Below are 24,563 nucleotides of genomic sequence, written 5' to 3' on the forward strand. Positions count from 1 at the left end.
TTGCAGACTGTGGCAGGGAAGGCGAAGGAAATTCTCTCAGACCCATTATAGCAGTCCAAGGGATGATCGCAAATGGGTGGAGGGAGATGGGAAGGCTCTCGTTGCAGCGCCACACGCAATGGGACGGGAGCTGAAACGGGACCAACGTACTTCCTTATGCTTATAAAGTACTTGCGCCACCTAGGATGTTGCGTATCACGTGACATACTTGCATCCCTTGAACCCTAGTGCCTATTGCGCTTGCGCTCTGGGGTCGACTTGGGAGTGTTGTGCTTTGTGTGCCCCACGTTGATTGAAAGATGGCGGCGCCCGGTAGCGTGGAAGAAATGCGGAGCCGTGTGGTTCTAGGCGAGTTTGGTGTCCGCAACGTGAGTGAGCTGGAGAGGATGGGTGGCCCAGGGACAGGTGGTCAGAAAGTGGGTGTTGTTAAACGTTACGGTGCGCATCTTCTTGGGGGCTGTACAGTAGAGATGCGCGTTTGGATCATTAATTCTTGGCATGGCTTGCTGCAGTGTTGATTCACACGCGGATGTGGTTATCAGGGATGATTATCAGGGGCGGGGGGCGTTATTTCCCGCTAGCCCATTTACTCTTCCAGGTTTCAATCGCAGTGTTTTAAGAATGTTTAGCATTGCTCTTCTAATAATAGCCTTTGCTCCCCCAGACTAATATTTCCTCCGATCCTGATCTAATATTTATTTGAAATACTTGATATCTTGCCTTGCTTGTGGGGAGGCTTTTATCAAAATTAAAAACAAGTAGAAAAATCAAGCTAATGCCATAAAAGCATCACTTGACACCTATGAGCTAAATACTTGCAGTGACTCCACTTAAAAACAACAACGGTATTGTATGAGAAATGAAGTGACATTCTAGGTCATGACTGGTTTTTTATATATGCTGGCTATTTCCCTGTATGGAAATCAACACACTTTGTTGCAGTCACTGAATACTAGTATGCATGTATGAACTATCCCTGTACCTATTCTTGTGTTCTCCTGATAAAGGTTCATTTTACATAGCTATATTGCCCATTCCTTTGTGTTCCTTTCCCAGGTCCATACAACAGACTTTCCTGGAAACTACGCAGGTTATGATGATACTTGGAATAAGGAGAAGTTTGAAAAGGTGGGTACATCTGATGTTTGAGGAAGTGGATTGGAAGACTTTTCTCTTTTAGGTATATTTGTGCCAAAGACACCAGCAGAGTGGCCAAATGCCTAAAATGTATGTGTGGTGGGATACTGGACTGAACCTCCCTGCTTAAAATGTGTACATTAGGTGCCATTTGTATAATTCCATTGCTTCTGTCCTTCTACTCAGAAGTTGACTTCAGTACATTCATGCTCAATCAGATCTTGTGGTAACCTGAACATTTTCTTCCTGGCATAGATTGGTTGTGAGGATTATTTGTCATATTTTATTACCTTCAAGTTGCATTTTTGCAACATTATGCCTGCAGACTGATTGATTTGAAATTTTGTTCTTCTCTTGTCCCCCAGAATTTCAGAGTAGACGTGGTCCATATGGACGAAAGCACAATAGAATTTGACATGGTGGGGATTGATGCAGCTATCGCCAATGCCTTCCGCCGTATTTTACTTGCTGAGGTATCTGTTTGTCTTACCTGGCGACTAATGAGGTGCATTCTGAAACCAGCTTAACCAAAAAACGTATTTGAAATTTCCTCAGAGTGTATGGTATGCAGCTGTCGGAAAAGCTGCCATAATAATCAAACCCTTAATGATCTAGAATAAATTGAGACAAGGCCTTGATAATTCTTTGAACTTCGAGTTGGTGGTACTATAACTAATGATTGCAGATATGTCTTAAAATAAGTAATGCTTTTCTGGATCCTATCTAGTCCAGTATCCTGTTTCCCACAGTAGCCTGCCAGATACCTCTGGGAAGCCCACAGGCAAGAGATGAAAGCATGCCCCCTCTCCTGCTGTTGCTCCCCTGCAACTGGTATTCAGAGGCATCCTGTCTCTGAGCCTGAAGGTAACCTATAGCCATCAAGATTAGTAGCCATTGATCGATCTGTCCTCTATGAATTTGTCTAAGCCTCTTTTAAAAACCATCCAAGCTGGAGGCCTTTGCTGCATCCCATGGCAGAGAATTTCATAGATCAATTATAATATATGGAGTTGAGTTTCTATTATGCAGTGAACATTTCAAAATAAGAAAAATACTTATTTAATACAAGAAAGTAAAAATTCATAAGTTTAAGATGCTGTTGGTATTTAGAGGCATTTTTCATCTAAAATAGTGATGCTGTGCTATGTCCTTTGAGTTAATGTGTATTAGGGATGTGCATGGACCATGGTTCAAGTACGTTTTGGGCAGGGAGACCTGGAACTTTAAGAAAAAGGTGAGTAGGTCCTTACCTGCTCTCCGCTGCCCCATGTAGCCCCACGTGGCGTCAGCATGCACATGGCGTGCTGATGCTGTGTGGGGCTTTTAGGGACACGTGTCACCTCTGCAGAAAGCTGCATGGAGTGGCAGAGAGCAGGTGAGGACCTGCTCTCCTTCTTTTTCTTAAAGTGCTTGAACTTTAATGTTCGTGCACATCCCTACTGTGTATAGGTCAGATTTAATAAATGTTTGTGTTTACTATGAGATATGGTGATGGCTGTTATTTTAGATGTCTCTTTAAAAGGCCTGGACACATTCATAGAAGATAGGCAGATCAGTTTGTTGTGACTGTTGGCCACAATAGCTAAATGGAGCCTCTAAATTCAGAGATAGTATCTCTCTTTATATCAGATGCTGGAGGCAGACATTGGAGAAAAGCTGTTGCATCCATACGTCCATATGTTGCTTGCCTAGCTCGTCAACATTAGAAGCAGAATGTTGGAGCAAATGGACCCTAGGTTGGATCCAGCAAGGTGGCAGTTACCTGATGAGCATAAGTAATGTTTAAAATGAGCCCTGGTGAAATTCTGAACAGTGTGCTGTAGATAAGCACCCCAGTCCTGCATCTTCTGTACATGGATCTCTCACTTGATCCTTGGGGTCTGTCTGCATGAGGGGCAGAGTGAGGGAAGGGAAGGGAGGATCACTGCACTGCCTTTACTTCCACTTGAATACTGCATGTTAAGTGGACAAAAGATTTGAGGCATAAATGAATACAGCTGAATTAAAAAATATGGCTACTTACCAAGGACCAATGCTTTGAGACAATGTCTGGTTGAATATCTTCTTGATGTGACTGTTTCCACCCCCACCCAACCCCACACTGTTGCTTAGGTGCCAACCATGGCTGTCGAGAAGGTCTTTGTATATAACAACACCTCCATTGTGCAGGATGAAATCCTAGCCCATCGCTTGGGACTGATCCCTATCCGTGCAGATCCCCGTCTCTTTGAATATAAGAGCGAAGGTGAGACTTGCATAGGAGGAATTTGTGGGCACCCAAGCTTGTTAATGAGACTAGATGTCAAAATACACATAGCCAACCAAGGCAGAGATCATTCGGAGAGGTCTCAGTCTCTTCTCTCTCTCCTTTTGCAGAGGATGAGTGTGATGAAATCAACACACTGCAATTCCAATTGAAAATAAAGTGTAGCAAGAACCCCCACGCAGGCAAGGAGTCATCTGATCCTAATGAACTGTTTATCAACCATAAAGGTAAAACTATTATTTGGGGGGTAAATGGTCTCTCTTATTCCTTGCCTTTCCTCATTATCTTGGCAGATGCTCTTTCCAGAATAACGCTGTCCTCTCATTTTTCTGCTCCTATAGCCCTGAGGATGAGGCCACTACTCTGGAGCATTATTGTTTTGTGCCTTCTCCCCAACTCTACCGTTGCTTTCTTTCCCTGGCTGGTTGGAGGAGGAGGAGTCTAGTTGGTTGAAATCTCTGCCCAGTTACGGCAACAGCTTTTCCATGGCTTTCTCTTTTCACAGTTTACAGCAAGCACATGGAATGGGTGCCACTGGGATCTCAGGCTGACAATCTGGATGCCAGTTTCCGTCCTGTACACGATGACATCCTCCTTGCCCAGCTGCGTCCCGGCCAAGAAATCGATGTACTTATGCACTGTGTAAAGGGCATTGGTGAGGCACGGCAGCTGGTGTGCCAGGGAGGGCTGGGAGTCAGGATGTTTGGAAATGGGCAATGTGGGGAGCGTGGGGATTGCTGTGCGTGTGGTTAGTAGGCCTCGGTAGTCTACAACTTACTAGGATCCTTTTATGAATGGGTCACTTGTCTTTGTTTTGGTTGAAAGGCTATTTGGGGTTGCAGGTCATCCATCCGCCTGCTCCGGTTCCCATGTGCTACATGGAACAAAGTTGTGGCTGGTCCATGATGCCTTATGATGGTCTGTCTGTGGCCTTAAAAGTTGGGCAAAACTTGACCTGTGTTGCCTTTTGCAGATGCTGGATAACTCTTTGAGGTCATGTCTCAACGATGAATGTTACTTGTATACATCATTGGCTTCCATTTAACAAGGACAAAACCCCATTTTGGCAACCAGAATAAACAGCCCAAACCCTAGACTTATTTCTTGTCTGTCTCCATGACAGCAGGTAACCCAGCTCTTTTCCCCACTGCCTTTGTCTGTTTACCCATTCAAACTTAAAATATCTGTACATCCTTCGAGGTGGTCAGACTGATTTCTCTGCCCCAGAATGCTGCCTATCTATATATTTAATTTTCTTGGGGATCGTGCGTGCCCAGGATTTGGCGGCGGAACTCTTGCGACACGCTGCAAGAGTTCGGGACTGAGGGAAATGTTGGTTGGGGGTTGGAGGAGCCTGGAGGAGGAGGCCGAGGGGGTGAGGAGAAGAGGCAATGGGTGGCTGAGCCGCGCTGCCAAGACAATCCTGGCTGGGCGGGTGGCGGTGGAGGAGCAACAGGGGCTGTTGTGGTGGGCATGGGGGCTGGGAGGGGGGAGAGCGGTGGAGGAGGCGGCGGGCCCTGGCAAAGGAAGGCGGCCAGTGGGTGAAAATGACTGGGAATAGATTGGGGGGGAAGGGAGGGGGGAAGTGGCAAGGAGAGACTAGCGGCGCAGATGCTGTGCACCGGTTCAGCTAGTACCTTGTTAATGCATAGAGATGTCAGGAATTTTGTCCCCCCTGATCATTTTGAATCAACTTTGATTCAGTATAGGGAACAAGCACAACTTATTAGCACAGGTTTCTCTGACTTGTGAACCACTCCCATCTCATAGAGCACCAGCAGGTATGGGGCCCTTTGCCTATTTGTGAGAGACTAAGGTCCTTAAAAGTGTGGCCCCAGGGATTGCTCTTCATTCTGCCAGGTGCCTGCACAAAGAACACATGTTTAGGCCTGAGTGTGAGTGCCATGAGGAGTTGGAGCATTCCATCTGCCAGCTCCTGCACAGGCAAATATCCCAGGATTATGAATGTCCTACAGATCACTTTAAAGATCTAAAGCTTGCCTCCCATTCCTACATGCCATCGTGAGGCAAAGAAAGTTTACTTTTCAGCTGGATCTAGAAATGTAGTTGTCATGACTCCTACCAGAGCCAGAGCAGGAGGCCGGACTACACTGGGGTGGATCCTTGATTGCAAGATATTCACAGTAGGCTGCCACCATCCACTTTATTTTAATGTGGGACAAATCACTCTGTCCACATAAGATGCCTGGGGAAGGTTAAAGTGCCTTAGGGGGACTGAGCAGTCCTAGGCCTCCAAAGGCCTGTGACTAAGACAGACCCAAAATGAAGCGTAGCACACTTCAGCAACACGGTTTTATTATTAGCCTGAAAGAAAAAGGTATGTGATACGAACAAGTGCCTTTTCATAAAACAGATTGTAAGAGAGAGTTTTCATTTAATCAGACAACTCAGCTTCCAGCAATACAGAAAAGAAACACAACTTGCCTAATGCATCTGGCTGTACTGGTGCTTGCTACTCACAGGCTGCAGCCATCCCATATGCCCCAGCAGCTCAGCCTGCTACTTCCTCTGGGCCCTCCTGGGACAGACTGAACCAGCTGAGAAAAGCTCTCTCTCCTCCAGTAGGCGGCTGAGCCAGAAAGCCCTGCCCAGATCTTGGGATTGGTCCCTTGGATTTGAATTTCCCAGGCTTCCCCCCTGTCTTTTTAGGAAAGGCCCACCCTCCCAGCAGTTGTGCTGGTGAGACCTGGTCCTCTCTAAGCCTTCCCAACACTACAGTATTCTTGGATTCCAAGTGACTTTATATCTTGATAAGCTATTTTTTATTAACTAGATTTGCGTCAACCATTCCATTCCAAGTTAGCAGGGGTGGCATTTTGGGCGGTAGAAGGAGGTGGCATGGGTGAGGTGATTCCCAGTTCCGTGTGGCTGTGCTTCCTCACACTGGCTGCTGCCCCCCAGGGCTTGGGGGAGGTGGCGGAGGAGTCTGTTAATTTCCTTGCCACTTCCCAGGGTGGCAAGTAAGCAGTTCCCTTCCCTCGCGTCACGTGTGGACCACGTTGCCTGCTTCCCCACACGGGCATCTTGTTTTCTCCTTCCCTCGCTATTCACAGCCCTCCTTCCCTAGCCATCCCAAGCTTCCCAGTCCCCACCCTTTGTGTCCCGGATTCAGGGAACATAATGTTGGCAACCCTACAGGGCAGTTGTGCAATGACTCAAAATAGCATCCAGGGACTCGTACAGCACTACTTCCCGAGGGATGTGCAACTGCTCAGATGCTGTTCTAAGCCATTGTGCAACTGCACTGTTGATGATCTTCTGTGGTGTGCGCTCCTGACCAATGAAAGTCTTGGTTCCTGCTGGTTGATGGCCTGTTAAGGTGGATAAAAAGGTTTACAGTACTAGCATATGTATGTGTCGGTTATTGGTTAGGGAACTCACCGGCTGTGAGGATGCAGAGTTTAGGGGATTGCTGGTAGGGGAAAAGCAATCCCTGTGCTTGGAGAGTTCTCTTGCTGTCCTGGTTGTTTGGTTTAAAATCCCTGTGGTTTTTTTAGGTAAAGATCATGCAAAATTTTCTCCAGTGGCCACCGCCAGTTACCGGCTATTGCCAGAGATCACTCTGCTGCAGCCTATTGAAGGGGAAGCCGCTGAGAGGCTGAAGAAGTGCTTTTCTCCTGGGGTAATAGAGATCCAGGAAATCAAAGGTATTTCATACCTCCTTCTCTAGACTGTAAAAACTGCAAGCTGGTCTGTGGTAGCATTAATGAATTGTTCGCTTTGCTAAGCAGGGTCCGCCCTAGCACTGTAAGAGATCCCCCTTCGAGCACCTGCATGCAGAAGGTTCCAAGTTCCCTCCCTGGCAGCATCTCCAAGACAGGGCTGAGAGAGACACCTGCCTGCAGCCTTGAGAAGCTGCTACCAGTCAGTGTAGACAATACTGAGCTAGGTGGACCAGTGGTTTCACTCGGTAGAAGGCAGCTTCTGGAGCTGAAAAAGCAGTATGACCTAAATCCAGGTGCTGTGCTGTGCTGATGCTATGTGTGTTGTGGTTTTGTGTCTGACATCTAGCACACACCCCCATTGTGTGGAGTGTACTTTGTAGTAATGGAAAACGTGTGGTTTTTCCTTGCTACTTGTTTGGTGCGCATTGGTCCAGTGTCCTTCTCGCCCACCCCAGCCCTGGGCTCACACCAGCAAAATGTAACTGGCTGTGGCCACTGGAGAGTGCCTTGTTTTTGCTGATGAAAACTGTATGGGGACTTGGCTGCTACCCAAAAGGCTGAGGCTACAATTCCCTGTACTCTGAATTGGGAGTGAGCTCTATTGAACTTGCTAGAATGCCCCTCTGAGCAACCTTGCTAGGGCTGAGCTGCTGTTGCCCTTAAAGCACACTGGCAAAGGTTTTAAGAGCTTGGTGGTAAACGGGCATGTACCTCCATATCGCAAACGGTGAGGGAATTGGTTCTCTGCTGCTCTAGGTCCAAGGGCGTCTCACAGATGGGTTATCTTCACCCACATGACTCCAAGGCAGGACCATGCAAATTAGTTAGAGTTTAAGTTCGGGAGGAGGAAGTCCCTCCCTAGTTCTTTTTGTCCTGCAAGGCTCCAGGCAGCTCCTCAGAGCTACAGCTCTGCTGCTTTTACTTTTGTTTTCCATTCAGCTCCTCTTTGTTGTTTTCCTGCCTTTTCCCTCCACCTAGCTGGGCTGCAGCATTGGATGGCAAGACCCCCAGAATACACTGAAGGGGTCTTTTTTCGGCTGGCCCTCACGCTCCACTGCCACCCACGACCCTGCTAAGAGCCTGCCGTCGCGGGCGTGCTTGCTGCGCCCCACGGAACTCCCGGAGCAGCGGAACACCGCCTATCAGCTGTTTGGTGGCGTTCCAGCACAGGCAGGGCCTCAGCCTACAAGTGGGAAAGCGGGCCGGGCAGCACTCCCACCTCCGCGTTCCCCAGCGCTCTCCTGCCGCCCTCGGGCACACCAGAAAGGCCTGAGCACCAGGGCCCCCTATAGGCCAGAAAAACCTGGGCATGCCGGCACTGGCATCTGCACAACAAAAAAACCTCCAAAAAGGCCTCAACAAAAGTGGCAGGAGCAGCAGAGGGCATGGCGTTGGACCCTGCACCCACTACGGCACAGCCAGTCCAACGCGTGGTCACCAGGAGCGCATCCTCGACCCAGCAGGAGGTGGTGAGCATGGCCCAGACAGGGCCCTGTATGTCTTCTGACCTGGGGGTCCCTTGGGGTCACCCACAGGGTTTCTGTGGAGGACTCCAGTCCACTTAGGTTTTCTAGCTTGTTAGATTCTATCCCTTCTCTAACATACAGTGCTACCCCTCCTCCAAGGCGCCCCTCCCTGTCCTTCCTATAGAGTTTATACCCAGGGATAACAGTGTCCCACCGGTTCTCACTGTTCCACCATGTTTCTGTTATGCCCACTATGTCTATTTCTGCATTAGCAACCAAACACTCCAGCTTACCCATCTTGGCTCGGAGGCTTCTGGCATTGGCATACAAAGCAACTATGCACTGAATCTCTCCCCTGATGTATGCTATTCTTTTGACTCTTTGACCTGCTGGCACAGCTTCCCGTCTGCTCTTTATGCAGTTCTGCTCCGTCCCCATCTGTTTTATTTGAATTCTTTGCAGCCTCACACTTTAAAGGATGGCTTTTGCCAAACGGGATACTGCCCAGCTCCCATTGGCTGTTCCCCAGGTGACATTTTAAAAGCTGCTCTGCAACCTTTTTGATTTTAAGCGCCAGCAGTCTGGTTCCATCTTGGTTCAAGTGCAGCCCGTCCCTTTTGTACAGGCCTTGCTTGCCCCAAAATGTGTCCCAGTGCCTAACAAATCTAAACCCCTCCTCCCAGCACCAATGTCTCATCCACGCATTGAAACCCCTCAGCTCTGCCTGTCTCACTGTACTTGTGCGTGGAACAGGTAGCATTTCTGAGAATGCTACCTTGGGGGTCCTGGATTTCAAAATGCTACCTATCAGCCTAAATTTGGCTTCCAGGACCTCCCGACTGCATTTCCCCACATCGTTGGTGCCGACATGCACCACGACAGCTGTCTCCTCTCCAGCACTGCCTAGGAGCCTGTCTAGACGCTGCGTAATGTCCGCAACCTTCGGACCAGGCAGGCAAGTCACCGTGCGGTCAACACGTGGATCACAAACCCATCTCTCTATCCCCCTAATGATCGAATCACCAACTACAAGGAGGCCCCCACCCCCCAGAGGAGTATCCCCTGTGCGAGAGGATATGGGCTCATCATCCACGGAAGGGGTCCCTTCTAAAGGAGCATTTCCCTCTTCCTCAGACCGATGTCCTCCTCGCCCAAGACCTTTATTCTCCCTGACAGCAGAGGAGCTACCAGCCCTGGAGTGGGATGCCTCTATCACATCCCTGAAGGTCTCATCCACATGCCTCTCTGTCTCCCTGAGCTTCTCCAGATCTGCCACCTTGGTCTCGAGGGAACGGATTTGTTCCCTGAGAGCCAGGAGCTCCTTGCACCGAGCACACACCCATGACTTCTGCCCATGGGGCAAATAGTCGTACATGTGACACTCTGTGCAATACACTGGGAAGTGCCCCTTCCCCTGCTGACCTTCTATCTTCATACTGTTTTAGTTGCTTTACAGTATTTAGGGAGCTTATTGTCCATTTATTAGACAGTTTATTAGGATAGGTCTCAGCTGTAATGGTCAGCTATTTAACTGTCCAAACAGCCTTTCCCAAGAATATGAGGGATACGAGGGAGGGATATGTACTTACGTTCTCTTACACCATGGCGAAGGCTCACGTAAATTGGCAAGGGGGTACCAGGTCCAGGTTCCTCGAGGCGGAGACAACACTACTGTTCCTCTGGGCAGAACGCCGTGTGGAACCCTTGATGGCTCACCATGTCTAGGGTGACCTGAATACAACACTGGACTGGTTGAGCTGCTCGGACTTCCTACCAGGGGAATGGTGCCCAGACTAGAAAACCTTCTCCTCATTATGAAGCACTTTGACTTACCAGTGGTGGACCTGTTTGCAACCCCAGTGAACACGCAGCTGCCACGCTTCTTCACGAGATTTCCCTGCCGACAGGCGGGAGCAGTGGATGCCCTGTCAGAGCCATGGCCCCTGAGACGCCTCTACGCATTTCCTCCCACCCCCCTCCTGGCAAGGGTCCTGCGCAGAGTCATGCTCCTTCAATCCCAGCTCATCCTGGTGGCCCCATACTGGCCACGGAGGCCATGGTTTACAGAGATCTACAACCTCACCTCCCAGCTGCTGCCCCCCGTCACGCCATATCTCCTGCAACAAGGCCCAGTCTCTCATCCCGATCCAGGCTGATTAAAGCTAGCCGCCTGGAAACTGAACAGCACCTCCTGAAGCACCATGGATACTCGACACTGTCTTGAACACCATGCTAGCCTCCAGATGTCTTTTCACTAACCGAATATATCAGTCTATGTGGAGGGCCTTCCTACGCTGGTCGGACCACCACGGGGTGCCAAGAGGGTCCGCCTCTACTGTCTCACTTTCTACAGTTCCTACAAGACGGTTTGGACAAGGGTCTCTCGGCGATCACTCTGAAACGCCAAGCCTTCTCCCTCGTTGGTCTCATTGCAGGTACCTTTAAGAGAGCTGGTCGTTGCCACCCACACGTTTCCTGCAGGGTACTACTCACCTGTCCATGCCCGTGATCCACCGTTTCCCCACCTGGAAGCTGCATACCATTCTCCAGACCCTTCAGCACCCCCCCCCGCTTCGAGCCACTGTCTTCTATTCCCCTGCGGATACTATCACTCAAACTTGCGTTCCTAGTGGCCATCACCTCTGCACGCAGGGTGTCTGAGCTCAGGGCTCTGTCCGCACACAAAAACCTCGGTATCTTCTGGGAAAACTTGGTTAAGCTAATCCAGACCCTTTTCCGTCCCAAGGTAGCATTCCCCTTTTTCACATGTCCCAGGACATCATGCTACCTTCCTTTTTGCCTGCACCCGGTTCCCCCGGCGGAAGAGGCGTGGCATGAGCTCGATGTCCGCAGATATCTCAAAATCTACATCAGGCGGACCAAGCACATTAGAACCTCAGAGTTCCTTTTTGTTTCCTTTCTCTCCATGGGTCGGTCCCTTTCTCCATGCATTGGAGAAATGCTCCATTTTACCCTTTGTAGAGAAGCTCTAGAACTGATCTTCGCTAGCTTTCAAGTGAGGGCTACGTTGGCCCCTTTGTTTCCTTTCTCCATGGGGCGGCCAGTGACACCTGCCACCATAACTAGGTGGCTTAAGGCTTGTATATCCCTGGCATATGAATCACAAGGCCTTAGGGCTCCGACTATGGTTCTCACCCATTCCTCTAGGTCAGCAGCCATGTCAGCGGCTTTTTCCACTACCGCTCCCGTCCAGGACATCTGCCGAGCGGCGACCTGGTGGGCTCCCTCTACCGTTGCCAGATACAGTAAACTCGATATGTTTGCATCTACACAAGTGGTGTTCGGGTGGAGAGTCCTCCAGCAGGTGCTCCCTGCATGGTAGTAGCTGGTACCCTCCATCTTGGAACCCAGAGCTTTGGTATGTCCCATCTGTGAGACGCCCTTGGACCCAGAGCAGCAGAGAACGGAGCATTGATTACTCACCATGAAGGCTCCTTCTTGCTGTGGGGTCCAAGGGCGTCTCGACCCACCCTTTGTGCCAGCTCCTACTGTCCAGAAATCTGTTAGTGTAAATTTTCTGCCAAGTGATTACTGTAATGTTGGCCTAGTTAGTTTTTGGCCGTGTTTGTTTGACTTGTTTTTTGCACATAGTTTACCAGGGGCTTGCTTCGCATCGTTGTGCCTTTCGCTTCTGGTACTAAAAGAACTGGGGAGGGGCTTCCTCTGCCCGAACTTAAACTCCTAACTAATTTGCATAGTCCTGCCTTGGAGTCATGTGGGTGAAGATAACCCATCTGTGAAACACCCTGTGAAACAGCAAGAAGAAGCCTTCATGGTGAGTAACCAATGCTCTGATCTCTGTTTCTCATAAGGAAATCTGCTTTACATTTGGGGTGTGGCAGTTACCAGCAAGGATCCTATCTAAGCAGGTGGGAAATGGTCAGTCAGAACAATCCACTTGCTCTGTATCTTATGGTTTGGTCTCTTTCTCTAGGGAAGAAAGTGGCGAGAGTGGCCAATGCTCGATTGGACACATTCAGTAGAGAAATCTTTCGTCACGAAGACCTGAAAAACCTTGTGCGCTTGGGTCGAATACGAGATCATTATATCTGTGAGTAACCTTTCCAGTGATTCTGTGTTTGGCTCCTTTAAGGACTCCTTACTGTACAGTCACTAATGCTTTACATTACAGCAGAGGAAATGACAGTCAAGCATTTCCATCTAAGTGTAAAAACCATATTGTAATCCAGGTGCTGGTTTTTGCTGCTGAGACATGAGCTACTTACAGCATAAATACCTACAAAAAAGAGTGGAGTTGGAGCTGAGAATTATAATAGGGTCCCGAATGTATAAGAATACTAACAAGGGCATGAGATCATACACTTTATTTTAAAAGTGTCTTGCGAAAAATTATTTTGCTAATAGGGTGAAGGTTTTTTTCTTGGTACCTTTGGTTTAGATGGCTGGGACTATATATGGCCTGATACTGATCTGTTTCTCTAGATTCTGTGGAGTCGACAGGTATTCTCCCTCCAGATGTATTGGTGAGTGAAGCAATCAAGGTGTTAATGGGAAAATGTCAACGCTTCTTGGAGGAGCTGAAATCCATCCAGAATCAATAACCTTGTGCAAAGAGGCAGCAGAAGAGTTTGTTTAGTTGGGATCTCTCCACATCTGTGTCTGAACAAGCTGGCAAAGAGAAACCTATGGCTGTGAAAGACTGAAACTGCTTGATATGTGCTTTCCATCTCTTGGACACTCACTGGAGATGTGATTGAAATGAGGAAGAAAGGGCAATGTAATATTCCTGTGCAGCAACTATGGGCAAAGACCAAAATGTACTATGGGAGTGGGGAACTTTACCTCTTGACATATCCTAGAAAAGGATTAAAGTTGTTGCAAAAATGATTTATTTGGTTGTCCCATTACAATTGTTCTTTGGGTGGCACATCCCCTAAGGGGGTTAGAGATTTTTATTTGGCCCAGCTCACCAGCAAATGAAACATTGGAACTTAACTGATAGGTTCATTCTACAGGGATATAGGTGTGGCCCTCTGGTCCTCAAGTGCACCACAAGTGCCACCATTATTTTGGAAAACACTCAACATTGATGAGACTTAAGGGGTCTACCTGGTATTGGAAATGCTTTCTCTCCTAGGCAAACCTCGGGTATCCTTCGTGGTCTCAGTGTATAGGCATGTGGAAGTATACCTCTGTGAGAAAAACAGATGTTTGATAATCTCTGCCGTGAGTATGTCAGTATGATGCAGAGTATCACCACCCTGAACTACTACTTCTTTATGAAGCAGTTTAGGTATTTCTGGTCCAGAATGTCCTTCCATGCTGTATTTCATTTGGGTATTATGCATAAGATCAGGGGAGCATAACTCAAATGCCTCGGGGGCTGAAACCAACCATGAGTTGGTTATTTAATAATTAAAATTAAATTCATCAAAAAGCATGTAACTGTAAAGGCTCTGGCAAACTAAGATTAAATTACCCCCCCCCCCCCCACAAAGCACCTTGCTGGCCCTGGCTCCTGTCCTGAGCCCTCTACGCTGGTAGCAGGCTGCTGCAGGTACCACTCACCGAGCCCCTCTAGCTCCTTAGGGGCTGGGAGCAGGAGTGGTGGTGAAGCAGCGTGCTGGTGGTCTCCCTCCCTGCTCCCCAGCCCCTCTACCTCCGTCAGGGCTGGGAATGATGGCACAGAGGTGCCCCGTGGGTGGGCCAGTGGCAACAGGTCAGCAGCACCACCACCACCCCAGCAGCGTGCTGCCTTGCCACTGCTCCTGCCACCCACATGCAGGAGATGAGTGGCAGCAGTGGCCTGCTTCCCCCACTGACTGGTCACAATGTGCTCGCAGGCTGCAGATTGTGCAGCCCTGAATAAGATGGAATATATGCTGGAGTGAGATGGGGCCGGAACTAGGAAGCTCCTCCCCATCAGAAGGAACTTCAGACTTGCAGCTGACTTGCCCTGTCTTGGGAGTGAGTGGGAGCAACAACTTGTTTCCATATAAACTCTGACAGGTGGGAGAATCACCTGTCAAACAGGCCGTAACATAGCTTTCTTTAGAGATATGTATTGACTAAACTTAAAAGAGCTGTTATTTTGTTGTTTAGCACAAGAAGGTCTATGATCTGCTACTAAAGGTAAAGTATGCCATCAAGTTGATTTTGACTCTTGGCACCCACAGAGCCCTGTGGTTTTCTTTGGTAGAATACAGGAGGGGTTTACCATTGCCACCTCCTGCGCAGTATGAGATGATGCCTTTCAGTATCTTCCTATATTGCTGCTGCCCGAGAAGAGTTTGTGGTCTTGCAACCACAAGATCAGAAGAGAGCTGGTCTTGTGGTAGCAAGCATGACTTGTCCTCTTAGCTAAGCAGGATCCACCCTGGTTGCATATGAATGGGAGACTAGTAGTGTGAGCACTGTGAGATATTCCCCTTAGGAGATGGAGCTGCTCTGGGAAGAGCATCTTGGTTCCAAGTTCCTTTCCTGGCATCTCCAAGATAAGGCTGAGAGAGATTCCTGCCTGCAACCTTGGAGAAGCCACTGCCAGTCTGTATAGATTATACTGCGCAAAATGGACCTATGGTCTAACTCAGTACATAGCGGCTTCTTATGCCCAATATAGGTGTTTCCCATAGTCTGGGAAACGGAGCATTGGTTCACTTACCATGAAGGCTGCTTCTGATTGCTGCGGTCAAGGCCATCTTGACAGGTTATCCCCCTCACAGGACAGAACTATGGTAATTAGCTGAAAGACAGAATAGTCTAGAACAGGGATTCTCAACCTAGGGTCCCCAGATGTTGTTGGACTTCAACTCCCATAATCCCCAGCCCCAGTGGCCTTTGGTTGCAGATTATGGGCGTTGAAGTCCAATAACATCCAATAACATCTGGGGACCCAAGGTTGAGAATCCCTGCTCTAGAGCCTGAAGGGGATGACCCCGCCCAGTTCTTACAGGCCAAGTTCGACAGCAGACATTGAGCTATTTGTTAAGTTCAGAAAATCGGAACACATTCAAGATTCTAAATGAGGAACCAAGACCAGCGGGTGGAGAAGTAGCCCCAGCCCAGTCTTGTGGTTGGCCTGGCTGAGAATTCTTCGGGTCCTTTATTCATGTGAACGAGTGACCCAAGGAGGGACCCCCTCCCCCAGGTGCAGAACAAGAAGCCTTCACGGTAAGTGAACTAATGCTCCGTTCTCGGTTGCTGCAATCAAGGCCATCTCCACGGGAATTAATGGAGATGGCACAAAATTGCTTTTTGACGCTTTCTAACCAATTCTAGTGTTACCACTTTTAATCTAGAAAATGGTTTTTGCCACAGTAAGGCAAACACAGGTGGCAAGCATGATATGAAGAATTGCGCCAATGAGAACTGATGCCAAGAAAGAAAGCAGCCACAAGAATACATGTATAAAAACAGACCTTTACTGACATTCATTAAGTGTATCACAATCTGTTCAAAGAGATCTTCAAACAGAACATCTGTACAATCCCCCCTCAAATTAATGTTAATTAATGTTTCTATCATGGCCACAGAAAGTTAAAGTTATAATTGACACAATAAATACAGACAGCCTAGGCTCTAAAGCTATTTGTCATTAGATATTTATTTTTATTAAAGTTTCATGGAGGTAAATACTAGAGGTGACACAAAACAGCAAGGAAGATGTCTGAGTGAAGTCAGGCTATAACTAAGAATCTGAATACAATTGTAACGCTCATTTCCTCCAAGCTTTCCTGCCTGCATCAGCAGGTCTATGCCCCCACCAAAGCCTTCTGAAATATAATTTTCAGTTTGCTAGTCAAAGTACTGTAGCTGAGCAAAGACCTTTAGTTATCAGGCAGTTAGCACTGACTTCTGACTCAAATGTCAAAATCTGGCATAGTTTTAATTGAAGTATCTTATCCTGCACAAGCAAACCCAAGTCTACCGTAAGGCACAACTTGGAATTATTTTGAACTAACATTGCATATTCTAGAGAATGATCCAGAACTCTGCCATTTTATGTACGCTCAAATGCAGAATTTTAGCCTTTTATAAGAATGTTGCTCTTTAGTGTTCCAGACCAGCAGAAAGTAGCCCTGGGTCTGATTTCTAGAAGAGTCAGGCTTCTGACTGCTGAAACTGGATTTGGACCTAGAAGGCTCACTTTGATAATGTTTCTAGGACAAAACACAGTGGTTCACTCTAGGCTGCCTGAAACATGGCTGAGCTAAACTGACAACGAAATAAGCTTCCTACCAGTCCCTGATCTCTTGTTTGGTGGGATATGTGATCAAGTGCTACTTCTCTAGAGACACACAATTTAAAAATAAAATCAGTGGAGACTTCGGAGTGCAGAAATGCTCAGTAGGGATACCTGTGTTATCCCAGAAAAACTGAGCCTTTCCAAAGCGTTAACAGAATGAGTCCTGTTAGTGTCATGTTGAGGCAGCCGTGGTGAGGATATCCTGAATGAAATATGAAAGACATACTGGGGATTGATAGAATGCTCTTTTCACTGGGAAAGCATTGTGTGCATGTGTGAAGGCAAGTTTTTAAAGAGCTGGCCCAAAGATATCTGGGGGTTAACTAAACCAAGGCCTCCATATGTAATGGCTGGACTCTATCCAAAGAAAAATAAATTGTGAATAAAGTTGTGGAGCTGTGAAAAATCAGACTGGACAACATTTTTAGTTCACATCCTTTCTCCTCTGCAATAAGGCTAGTCTATCCAGGCTCAGGAGGAGACAAAAAGTCACTGTGCAGGGACACAAGAGGCAAAGGGAGAAAGTGGTAGAAGAAGTGTCCTGAGCTTATGGCTCAAAGAGTGCAATGAGGGTTCCATCTTCACTGTTATCCAGTAAGTCTACCTCTAGGGGTGGTTTCACCTTTTTGAAAAGTGATGGGAGGTTTCTGATGTGAACTTCCTTTCGGAATTGCTCCCCTAGGGGTTTCTGTGAGGAACAAAAGGAAAAGTCTAGATTATTTATTTATTTATTCAATGTATACATTGCCCTTCCAAAATGGCTTAGGGAGGTTTACAACAGGATAAAAATAATTAAAGCTAGTTAACAATTAAAATCAAAACTATAAAAACAGAATAAATCTAATTAAACATTCAAATAGCTAAAAAACCTGGAAAAACCAGGGCAACCATTTAAAACAGTTTACAGTAGTTTAAAAACCCTGGAAGGCCAGGCAAAACAGGTAGGTTTTAAGAGCTCTCCTGAAAGGCAGTAATGAACTCAAATTATGGATTTCTGCCAGGAGTGCATTCCACAGCCCAGGAACAGCTACAGAGAAGGCCCACCTCTGAGTCGCCACCAGACGAACCAGTGGTAACTAGAGACGGACCTCCTCAGATGACCTTAATGTGCAGTGGGGATCATGCAGAAGAAGGCGCTCTCTAAGATAACTCGGACCTAAGTCGTTCAGGGCTTTAAAGGTAATAAGCAGCACTTTGTATTTTGCCTGGAAACATATCAGCAGCCAGTGTAACTGTTTCAAGACAGGCATAATATGGTCTCTCCGGGTTGCCCCAGAGACCAATCTGGTTGCCGCATTCTGAACTAAATGAAGTTCCGGACTATGTACAAAGGCAGCCCCACGTAAAGCACTTTGCAGTAGTCAAGCCGGGAGGTTACCAGCTGATGCACCACGGTTTTGAGGTCATCCTCTTCAAGGAATGGGTGCAGCTGTTGAATCAGCCGAAGCCGATAGAAAGTACTCCTGGCCATGGCCTCCACCTGAGAAACCAGGGTGAGGCCTGAGTCCAGGAGTACTGCCAAGCTGCACACCTGCTCCTTCAGGGGGAGTTTAACCCCACCCAGCACAGGAAAATCTAACACACCCCTCAGATTCTGAGCCTCCACAATGAGCACCTCCGTCTTCCTTGGATTCAGCTTCAACTTGTTATCCCTCATCCAGCCCATTATTGCCTGTAGGCAGGCATTTAGAGAATGAGTGCCATTTCCTGAAGTTGAAAAGGAGAAGTAGATTTGGGTGTCATCAGCATACTGATAACACCAAGCATCAAATCTCCTGATGACCTCACCCAGCGGTTTCATGTAGATATTGAAAAGCATTGGTGACAGAATGGAGCCCTGGGGGACTCCATATAACAGTTCCCGTTTTGAGGAGCAACTGTCACCAAGCTCCACCATCTGGAATCTATCCGAGAGATAGGAGCGGAACCACTGTAAACAGTGCCCTCTATACCCAACTCCCACAGGAGATCCAGAAGAATACCATGATCGATGGTATAGAACGCCACCGAGAGATCCAGGAGAACCAGCAGAGTCACACTCCCTCTGTCGGTTCCCTGGTAATGGTCATCCATCAGGCTGACCAAGGCTGTCTCTACCCCATAGCCAGCTCTAAAGCCAGTTTGAAATGGGTCTAGATCACAGTTTCTCAATCGCCGATCCCCGGACCGCTGCCGGTCCCCAGGGGGTTGAGTGCTGGTCCGTGCAAGTCCTTTAACACCCCCTCCTTTTCAAGCATGCCAGTCCTTTAACACCCTGGAGATTAGCTCCCTGGAGCTAATCTTTAACCAGGCAGCCTTCGCTGCAGGGCTCTGTCTTCCTCCGGAGTCCCAGACAGCCTTTTCTCACTCCCAGCTAATCTCTCCAGTCTCTTTGATGAGAGGAGATAGCGAGAGCGAGTGACATCACTGGTATGCAAGAGGTGAAACACACAGGAGGCAGGTAGCAGGGCGAGTGAGAGGGAGTGCTTGGCTTGGCTGGAGTGCTGCATGCATAAACTCTGTTCTGAACTACTACAGAGGAGGAACAGAGGAAGGCAGGCAAAAGATAAGAAAACAAACAAAAGTAAGCAACAGTGCTAATCAAATGAAAAAGGAAGGGAAAGATAAGAAGAATGAAAGGGGTGGGGGTGAGGGGCGGGCTGATCATGTACTGACTCAACAAAAGGGGATGAAGATCAAATAAAATGGGATTTTTAAAAGCAAGCATACAGGAGAGAACAAGTACAATCTGTGTGAACTGAGAAATAAAATGTGGGCGGGGGGGAATGAGGGAGATGAAGAAAGGGGTGGCTAGAGTGAGCTACTGACTTACCAAAAAGGGGATGAAGCTAACATAAACTGGGATTTTTAAAAGCAAACATGCAGGCAGGAGAGAACTAGTGCAATATGTGTGAACTGAGAAAACCAGTGGAAAATAGATATCAAGAGAAAGGGGATGGAGTGGGGGCTGGGTGTAGCAAGGTATGAAATGGTGAACAGAGGAGAGAGGAGGAGGGAAAGAAGGATGAAGAAGAGACCCACTAAAAGTCTTCCCACTCATGTGTGAGTACATACAGTGAGGGAAATAAGTATTTGATCCCCTGCTGATTTTGTCCGTTTGCCCTCTGACACAGAAATGACCAGGCTATAATTGGAATGGTAGGTTTATTGTAGCTGTGAGAGACAGAATAACAACAAACAAACCCTCAAAAGCCCAGTGCCCAAAAGTCAGCGATGGATTTGCATTGTAGTGAGGGAAATAAGTATTCGATCCCCTATCAACCAGCAAGATTTCAGGCTCCCAGGTGTCTTTTCACTATATGCAGATAACGAGCTGAGATGAGGAACACCCTCTGTAAGGGAGTGCTCCTAATCCCAGCTTGTTACAGTACCTGTATAAAAGACACCTGTCCATAGAAGCAAGCAATCACTCAGCTTCCAAACTCACCACCATGCCCAAGACAAAAGAGCTGTCAAAGGATGTCAGGGACAAGATTGTAGACCTGCACAAGGCTGGACTGGGCTACAAGACTATCGCCAAGCAGCTTGGTGAGAAGGTGACTACAGTTGGCACGATAACTCGCAAATGGAAGAAACACAAAATAACTGTCAATCTCCCTCGGTCTGGGGCTCCATGCAAGAGCTCACCTCGTGGAGTTGCAATGATCATGAGAACGGTGACAAAGCAGCCCAGAACTACACGGGGGGAACTTGTCAATGATCTCAGGGCAGCTGGAACCATAGTCACCAAGAAAACAATTGGTAACACACTACGCTGTGAAGGACTGAAATCTTGCAGTGCCCGCAAGGTCCCCCTGCTCAAGGCAGCACATGTACAGGCCCGTCTGCAGTTGCCAGTGCACATCTGAATGATCCATAGGAGAACTGGGCGAAAGTGTTGTGGTCAGATGAGACCAAAATCGAGCTCTTTGGCTCAACTCGCTGTGTGTGGAGGAGGAGGAATGCTGCCTATGAGCCCAAGAACACCATCCCCACCGTCAAACATGGAGGTGGACACATTATGCTTTGGGGGTGTTTTTCTGCTAAGGGGACAGGACACCTTCACCGCATCGAAGGGACGATGGACGGGACCATGTACCATCAGATCTTGGGTGAGCACCTCCTTCCCTCAGCCAGGGCATTGATAATGGTCGTGGATGGGTATTCCAGCATGACAATGACCCAAAACACACAGCCAAGGCAACAAAGGAGTGGCTCAAGAAGAAGCACATGAAGGTCCTGGAGTGGCCCAGCCAGTCTCCAGACCTTAATCCCATAGAAAATCTGTGGAGGGAGCTGAAGGTTCGGGTTGCCAAACATCAGCCTCGAAACCTTTCTGACTTGGAGAGGATCTGCAAAGAGGAGTGGGACAACATCCCTCCTGGGTTGTGTGCAAACCTGGTGGCCAACTACAAGAAACGTCTGACCTCTGTGATTGCCAACAAGGGTTTTGCCACCAAGTACTAAGACATCTTTTGTGAAGGGATCGAATACTTATTTCCCTCACTACAATGCAAATCCATCGCTGACTTTGGGGCACTGGGCTTTTGAGGGTTTGTTTGTTGTTATTCTGTCTCTCACAGCTACAATAAACCTACCATTCCAATTATAGCCTGGTCATTTCTGTGTCAGAGGGCAAACGGACAAAATCAGCAGGGGATCAAATACTTATTTCCCTCACTGTAGTACTCCCCGCTCCCTTAAACCTCTGCCTAAAAATCATTACAGTTGTAAAAACCTGGATATATATGAATGTGTGGTTTGAAGGGTTAAATCTCCCATCCCATTCCTTGTGGTTTACTTTCCTAATGTGGATACCATATTGATTTGTAAAGTTCATTACTATAACATTACCTTTTCAAGGTAATGAGTGTTTTAGTTCTGAGTGTACTGCTTGGAGGTTTTTTGGATGATGTTTGGTTACAGACTTCCAGTATGATATGAGATGTCATATTTTAAGCTTCCTATCAATTAAGTTGATAAGCTGGTTTTATGGTAGCAAACATGCATTGTCCCATTTGCTAAGGAGAGCAAGGGCAGTGATTACCAAATGAAGAGAGGAGGAAAGCTGGAGGGGGAGTACTGTGTGTGTAAGAGAGAGTACTATTTTAAAAGCAATATTAAATTACTATTTTTATGCATAAGCAAGATATTATGTATACAGGAACTTGACACAAGTTCCTGCCTGCATGTTTATATGCAAATTAGATAGATGAGGAGTAAGAAAAGACAGAATTGGAAGAATGGAATCTGCCGCGTGTGTGCATGCGTGGCAGAACGGGCGCATGCGTGTTACTGACTTCAGCACTTGCAGGCTAACGATGGGGGCAGGGGCGGCAGGGAGGAACGCTGCCACCCCAGAATCTTTATCTAAAAACACAGCGCCGGAGGGGGAAGAGTGGCGGGGGGGGGGGGGAGAGAGTGGTGGAGGGGGAAGAGCGGTGAGGGGGGGGAGAGCGGTGGGGGGGGAGTACCACCCCCCCGCCCTTAAAGCTACAACCCCCTCCGTGCCAGACCGGACCGGTTCGGAACCTTGCACATCCCTACTGCACATGTGGAAGCATTCCACTATCATGTCTTCTGGTGTCTAAATGGTAGAACTTATCTGGTGCTGATAAGGCCCCACTGTCAGAGGATACTGCAGCCTATGTGGACCATTGTTCTCAGTGATAGTTCTTGCATTCTTAACTTTGTACACTCCCTCTGTGATTGCTCTCTCCCATAACACCTCAATTCTGAGGGAGATAATTTCATCTCCTTTTTTCTAGGCTTCAGGTTTCTCAAAAGAGGTCCTTCAATATGTGTAAAATCTAATACAGGTAACACAGCCACAGTGGGGCAAAGTCAATCCAAGTAACTGTTAAGGTACTTGAAGCCTAGATGTTGAGCTGAAAGAGAGTTGGCTTGTCTTAACCTGGAAATACCGTATGAGTATTATGTTCTCCAATGATGTAGTAGGGTATAGGCAAAGTACCAAGTGAGGACTTAATGCAGATAGTCCATCTGAACTTGTTACCTGCTCCTAGTGACATACTTTTTTTAAAGCTTTGGTCTAAGGTAACATGTTTTCAAACTCAGATATGATTGCCCAACCACCACTAGAGGGTGTTGCAGTGACGTGCACATTGTGAGGAGCTAATGAATTCCACTCAAGGGAGATCTGTGCAGGCACAGAAGGGCAGGTTACTCACCTGTAACTCTAGTTCTTCGAGTGGTCTTCTGTGCATTCACACGAGGGATTTGCGCCTGCGTAGAGCCACCAACTGGAAAAAACTTCAAAGCTTTACCATCTAAGGAAAAAAGAGCAGGAAACAGCAGCCCCCCTTGACAGGCAGCGTACCTCACACCGTCAGTCCAGAGACCACCGCAGCTATCCAATGAATCATAATGACCTGCTAGCTGCAGTGGGGAGGATGGGTGGGTCGTGTGAATGCACAGAAGACCACTCGAAAAACTAGAGTTACAGGTGAGTAACCTGCCTTTCTTCTTTGTGGTCTCTGTGCATCACACGAGGGATAATAGCAAGCTAGGTAACAATGGAAGGCGGGTGCAGCTACAAGAGAGACGGCAAACCACACCAGAAGGATGCTCAAAAAGAAACAAACTTTATTTACTAAGAACCACAGAATGCAATGCAGATGAGCCAAACGAGGCCCATGAAGGAGAGTGAACGTTCAGAGTGTAGTGCCAGACAAAGGTCGTCGGCCGAGACCAGGTTGCAGCTCTACAAATCTCAGTCATAGGAATACCATTCTGGAAGGCCACCAAAGTGGCCATCGCACACATGGAGTGCGCCTTGATTGGAGCTGTAAGGGCGTTGAGGCCAGGCGGTATGTCATGGAGATTGCTTCCTTGACCCAAGCGGCAATGCGCTGAGATGAGACAGGAAGGCCTTTGGAGGGTCTGGAATAAGAGACAAACAGGGACGTGGATCTGCTAAAAGATCGCGTGCGGTCCAGATAGAAGGCAAGGGCCCGCCGTATGTCCAAGGAGTGGTAGGCACGCTCTTCAGTAGAAACTGGGGCAAGAAAAAAGGTAGGTAAAGATAGTTCCTGCGATACATGGAATTCAGATACAACTTTAGGCAAAAAGGAGGCATCGGGCCTCAATACAACTCTATCCTTGTGAAAACAGGTATGGTTAATCTGATCTCAATGCTCGCAGCTCTCTCACCCGTCGAGCCGAGGTGGTGGCAACCAAGAACACTACTTTAAGAGCTAACAATTTTAATTCACAAGTAGCCAGAGGCTCAAAGGGGCGCCTCATCAGGTGTCGCAAAACAAGCAACAGATCCCATGGAGGAGAACATTTGGGAGTGGGAGGAAACAAATGCAGGATCCCCTTAAGGAATTTTTTAACTAATTTGTGTGAAAATAAACCAGGCATTACATGTTTATCCGCAATGGTGGCCAAATGAACTTTTAAAGAAAAAATTGTGAGACCCTTGTCTTTCAAATGTAACAGATAGCCAAAAATCAGCTGCAAAGATGCCTCTGAAGGCACATCTCTTTCCTGTACAAATGCAGAAAAGCGAGTCTACTTTGCCTTATACAACTTCAAGGTGGAAGGTTTCTTAGCCACTGACAGGACCTCTCGAACTGAATCAGAGAAAACACTCAGAGGTCTATCCACCATGCTGTGAGATGAAGAGAGTCCACATCTGGGTGAAGACAATGGCCCCTTTCCACCGTCAGCAGGTGCGGAACCGGGGGAAGATGGTGGTATATTGCTCTGGACAGCTGAAGGAGGGTGGTGAACCAGGGCTGCCGGGGCCACCACGGGGCTATCAATATGCACTGGGT

The 24,563-nt window shown here is 47.7% G+C and overlaps 2 protein-coding genes across 8 annotated transcripts in view; one reads left to right on the forward strand and one right to left on the reverse strand.

Annotated features, from left to right (window-relative positions):
• Positions 1 to 157: 157 nt before the first annotated feature.
• POLR1C (RNA polymerase I and III subunit C) lies at positions 158 to 13,424 on the forward strand. Of its 2 annotated transcripts, none has more exons than XM_053304189.1 (9): positions 158 to 416; positions 1,057 to 1,128; positions 1,503 to 1,610; positions 3,250 to 3,382; positions 3,514 to 3,630; positions 3,909 to 4,058; positions 6,922 to 7,071; positions 12,511 to 12,627; positions 13,020 to 13,424. In XM_053304189.1, exons 1-9 carry the CDS (start codon positions 300 to 302, stop codon positions 13,136 to 13,138), a joined length of 1,083 nt encoding a protein of 360 aa, XP_053160164.1. In that variant the 5' UTR covers positions 158 to 299; the 3' UTR covers positions 13,139 to 13,424. The 2 variants fall into 2 exon arrangements, with proteins under 2 accessions (XP_053160164.1, XP_053160165.1); XM_053304190.1 differs by having other exon boundaries at positions 158 to 368.
• Positions 13,425 to 15,936: 2,512 nt separating this feature from the next.
• The window catches only part of XPO5 (exportin 5), an 85,828-nt gene continuing 77,201 nt past the window's right edge, over positions 15,937 to 24,563 (reverse strand). For all 6 annotated transcript variants that reach the window (XM_053304185.1, XM_053304183.1, XM_053304181.1 and 3 more), the window contains one exon: positions 15,937 to 17,470. In XM_053304185.1, the coding sequence (XP_053160160.1) occupies positions 17,330 to 17,470 (141 nt within the window). In that variant the 3' untranslated portion in view covers positions 15,937 to 17,329. The remainder of the gene's footprint in view (positions 17,471 to 24,563) is intronic.

This window comes from Hemicordylus capensis, chromosome 1, assembly GCF_027244095.1.
Source record: "Hemicordylus capensis ecotype Gifberg chromosome 1, rHemCap1.1.pri, whole genome shotgun sequence".
NCBI classification, from domain to species: domain Eukaryota; kingdom Metazoa; phylum Chordata; class Lepidosauria; order Squamata; family Cordylidae; genus Hemicordylus; species Hemicordylus capensis.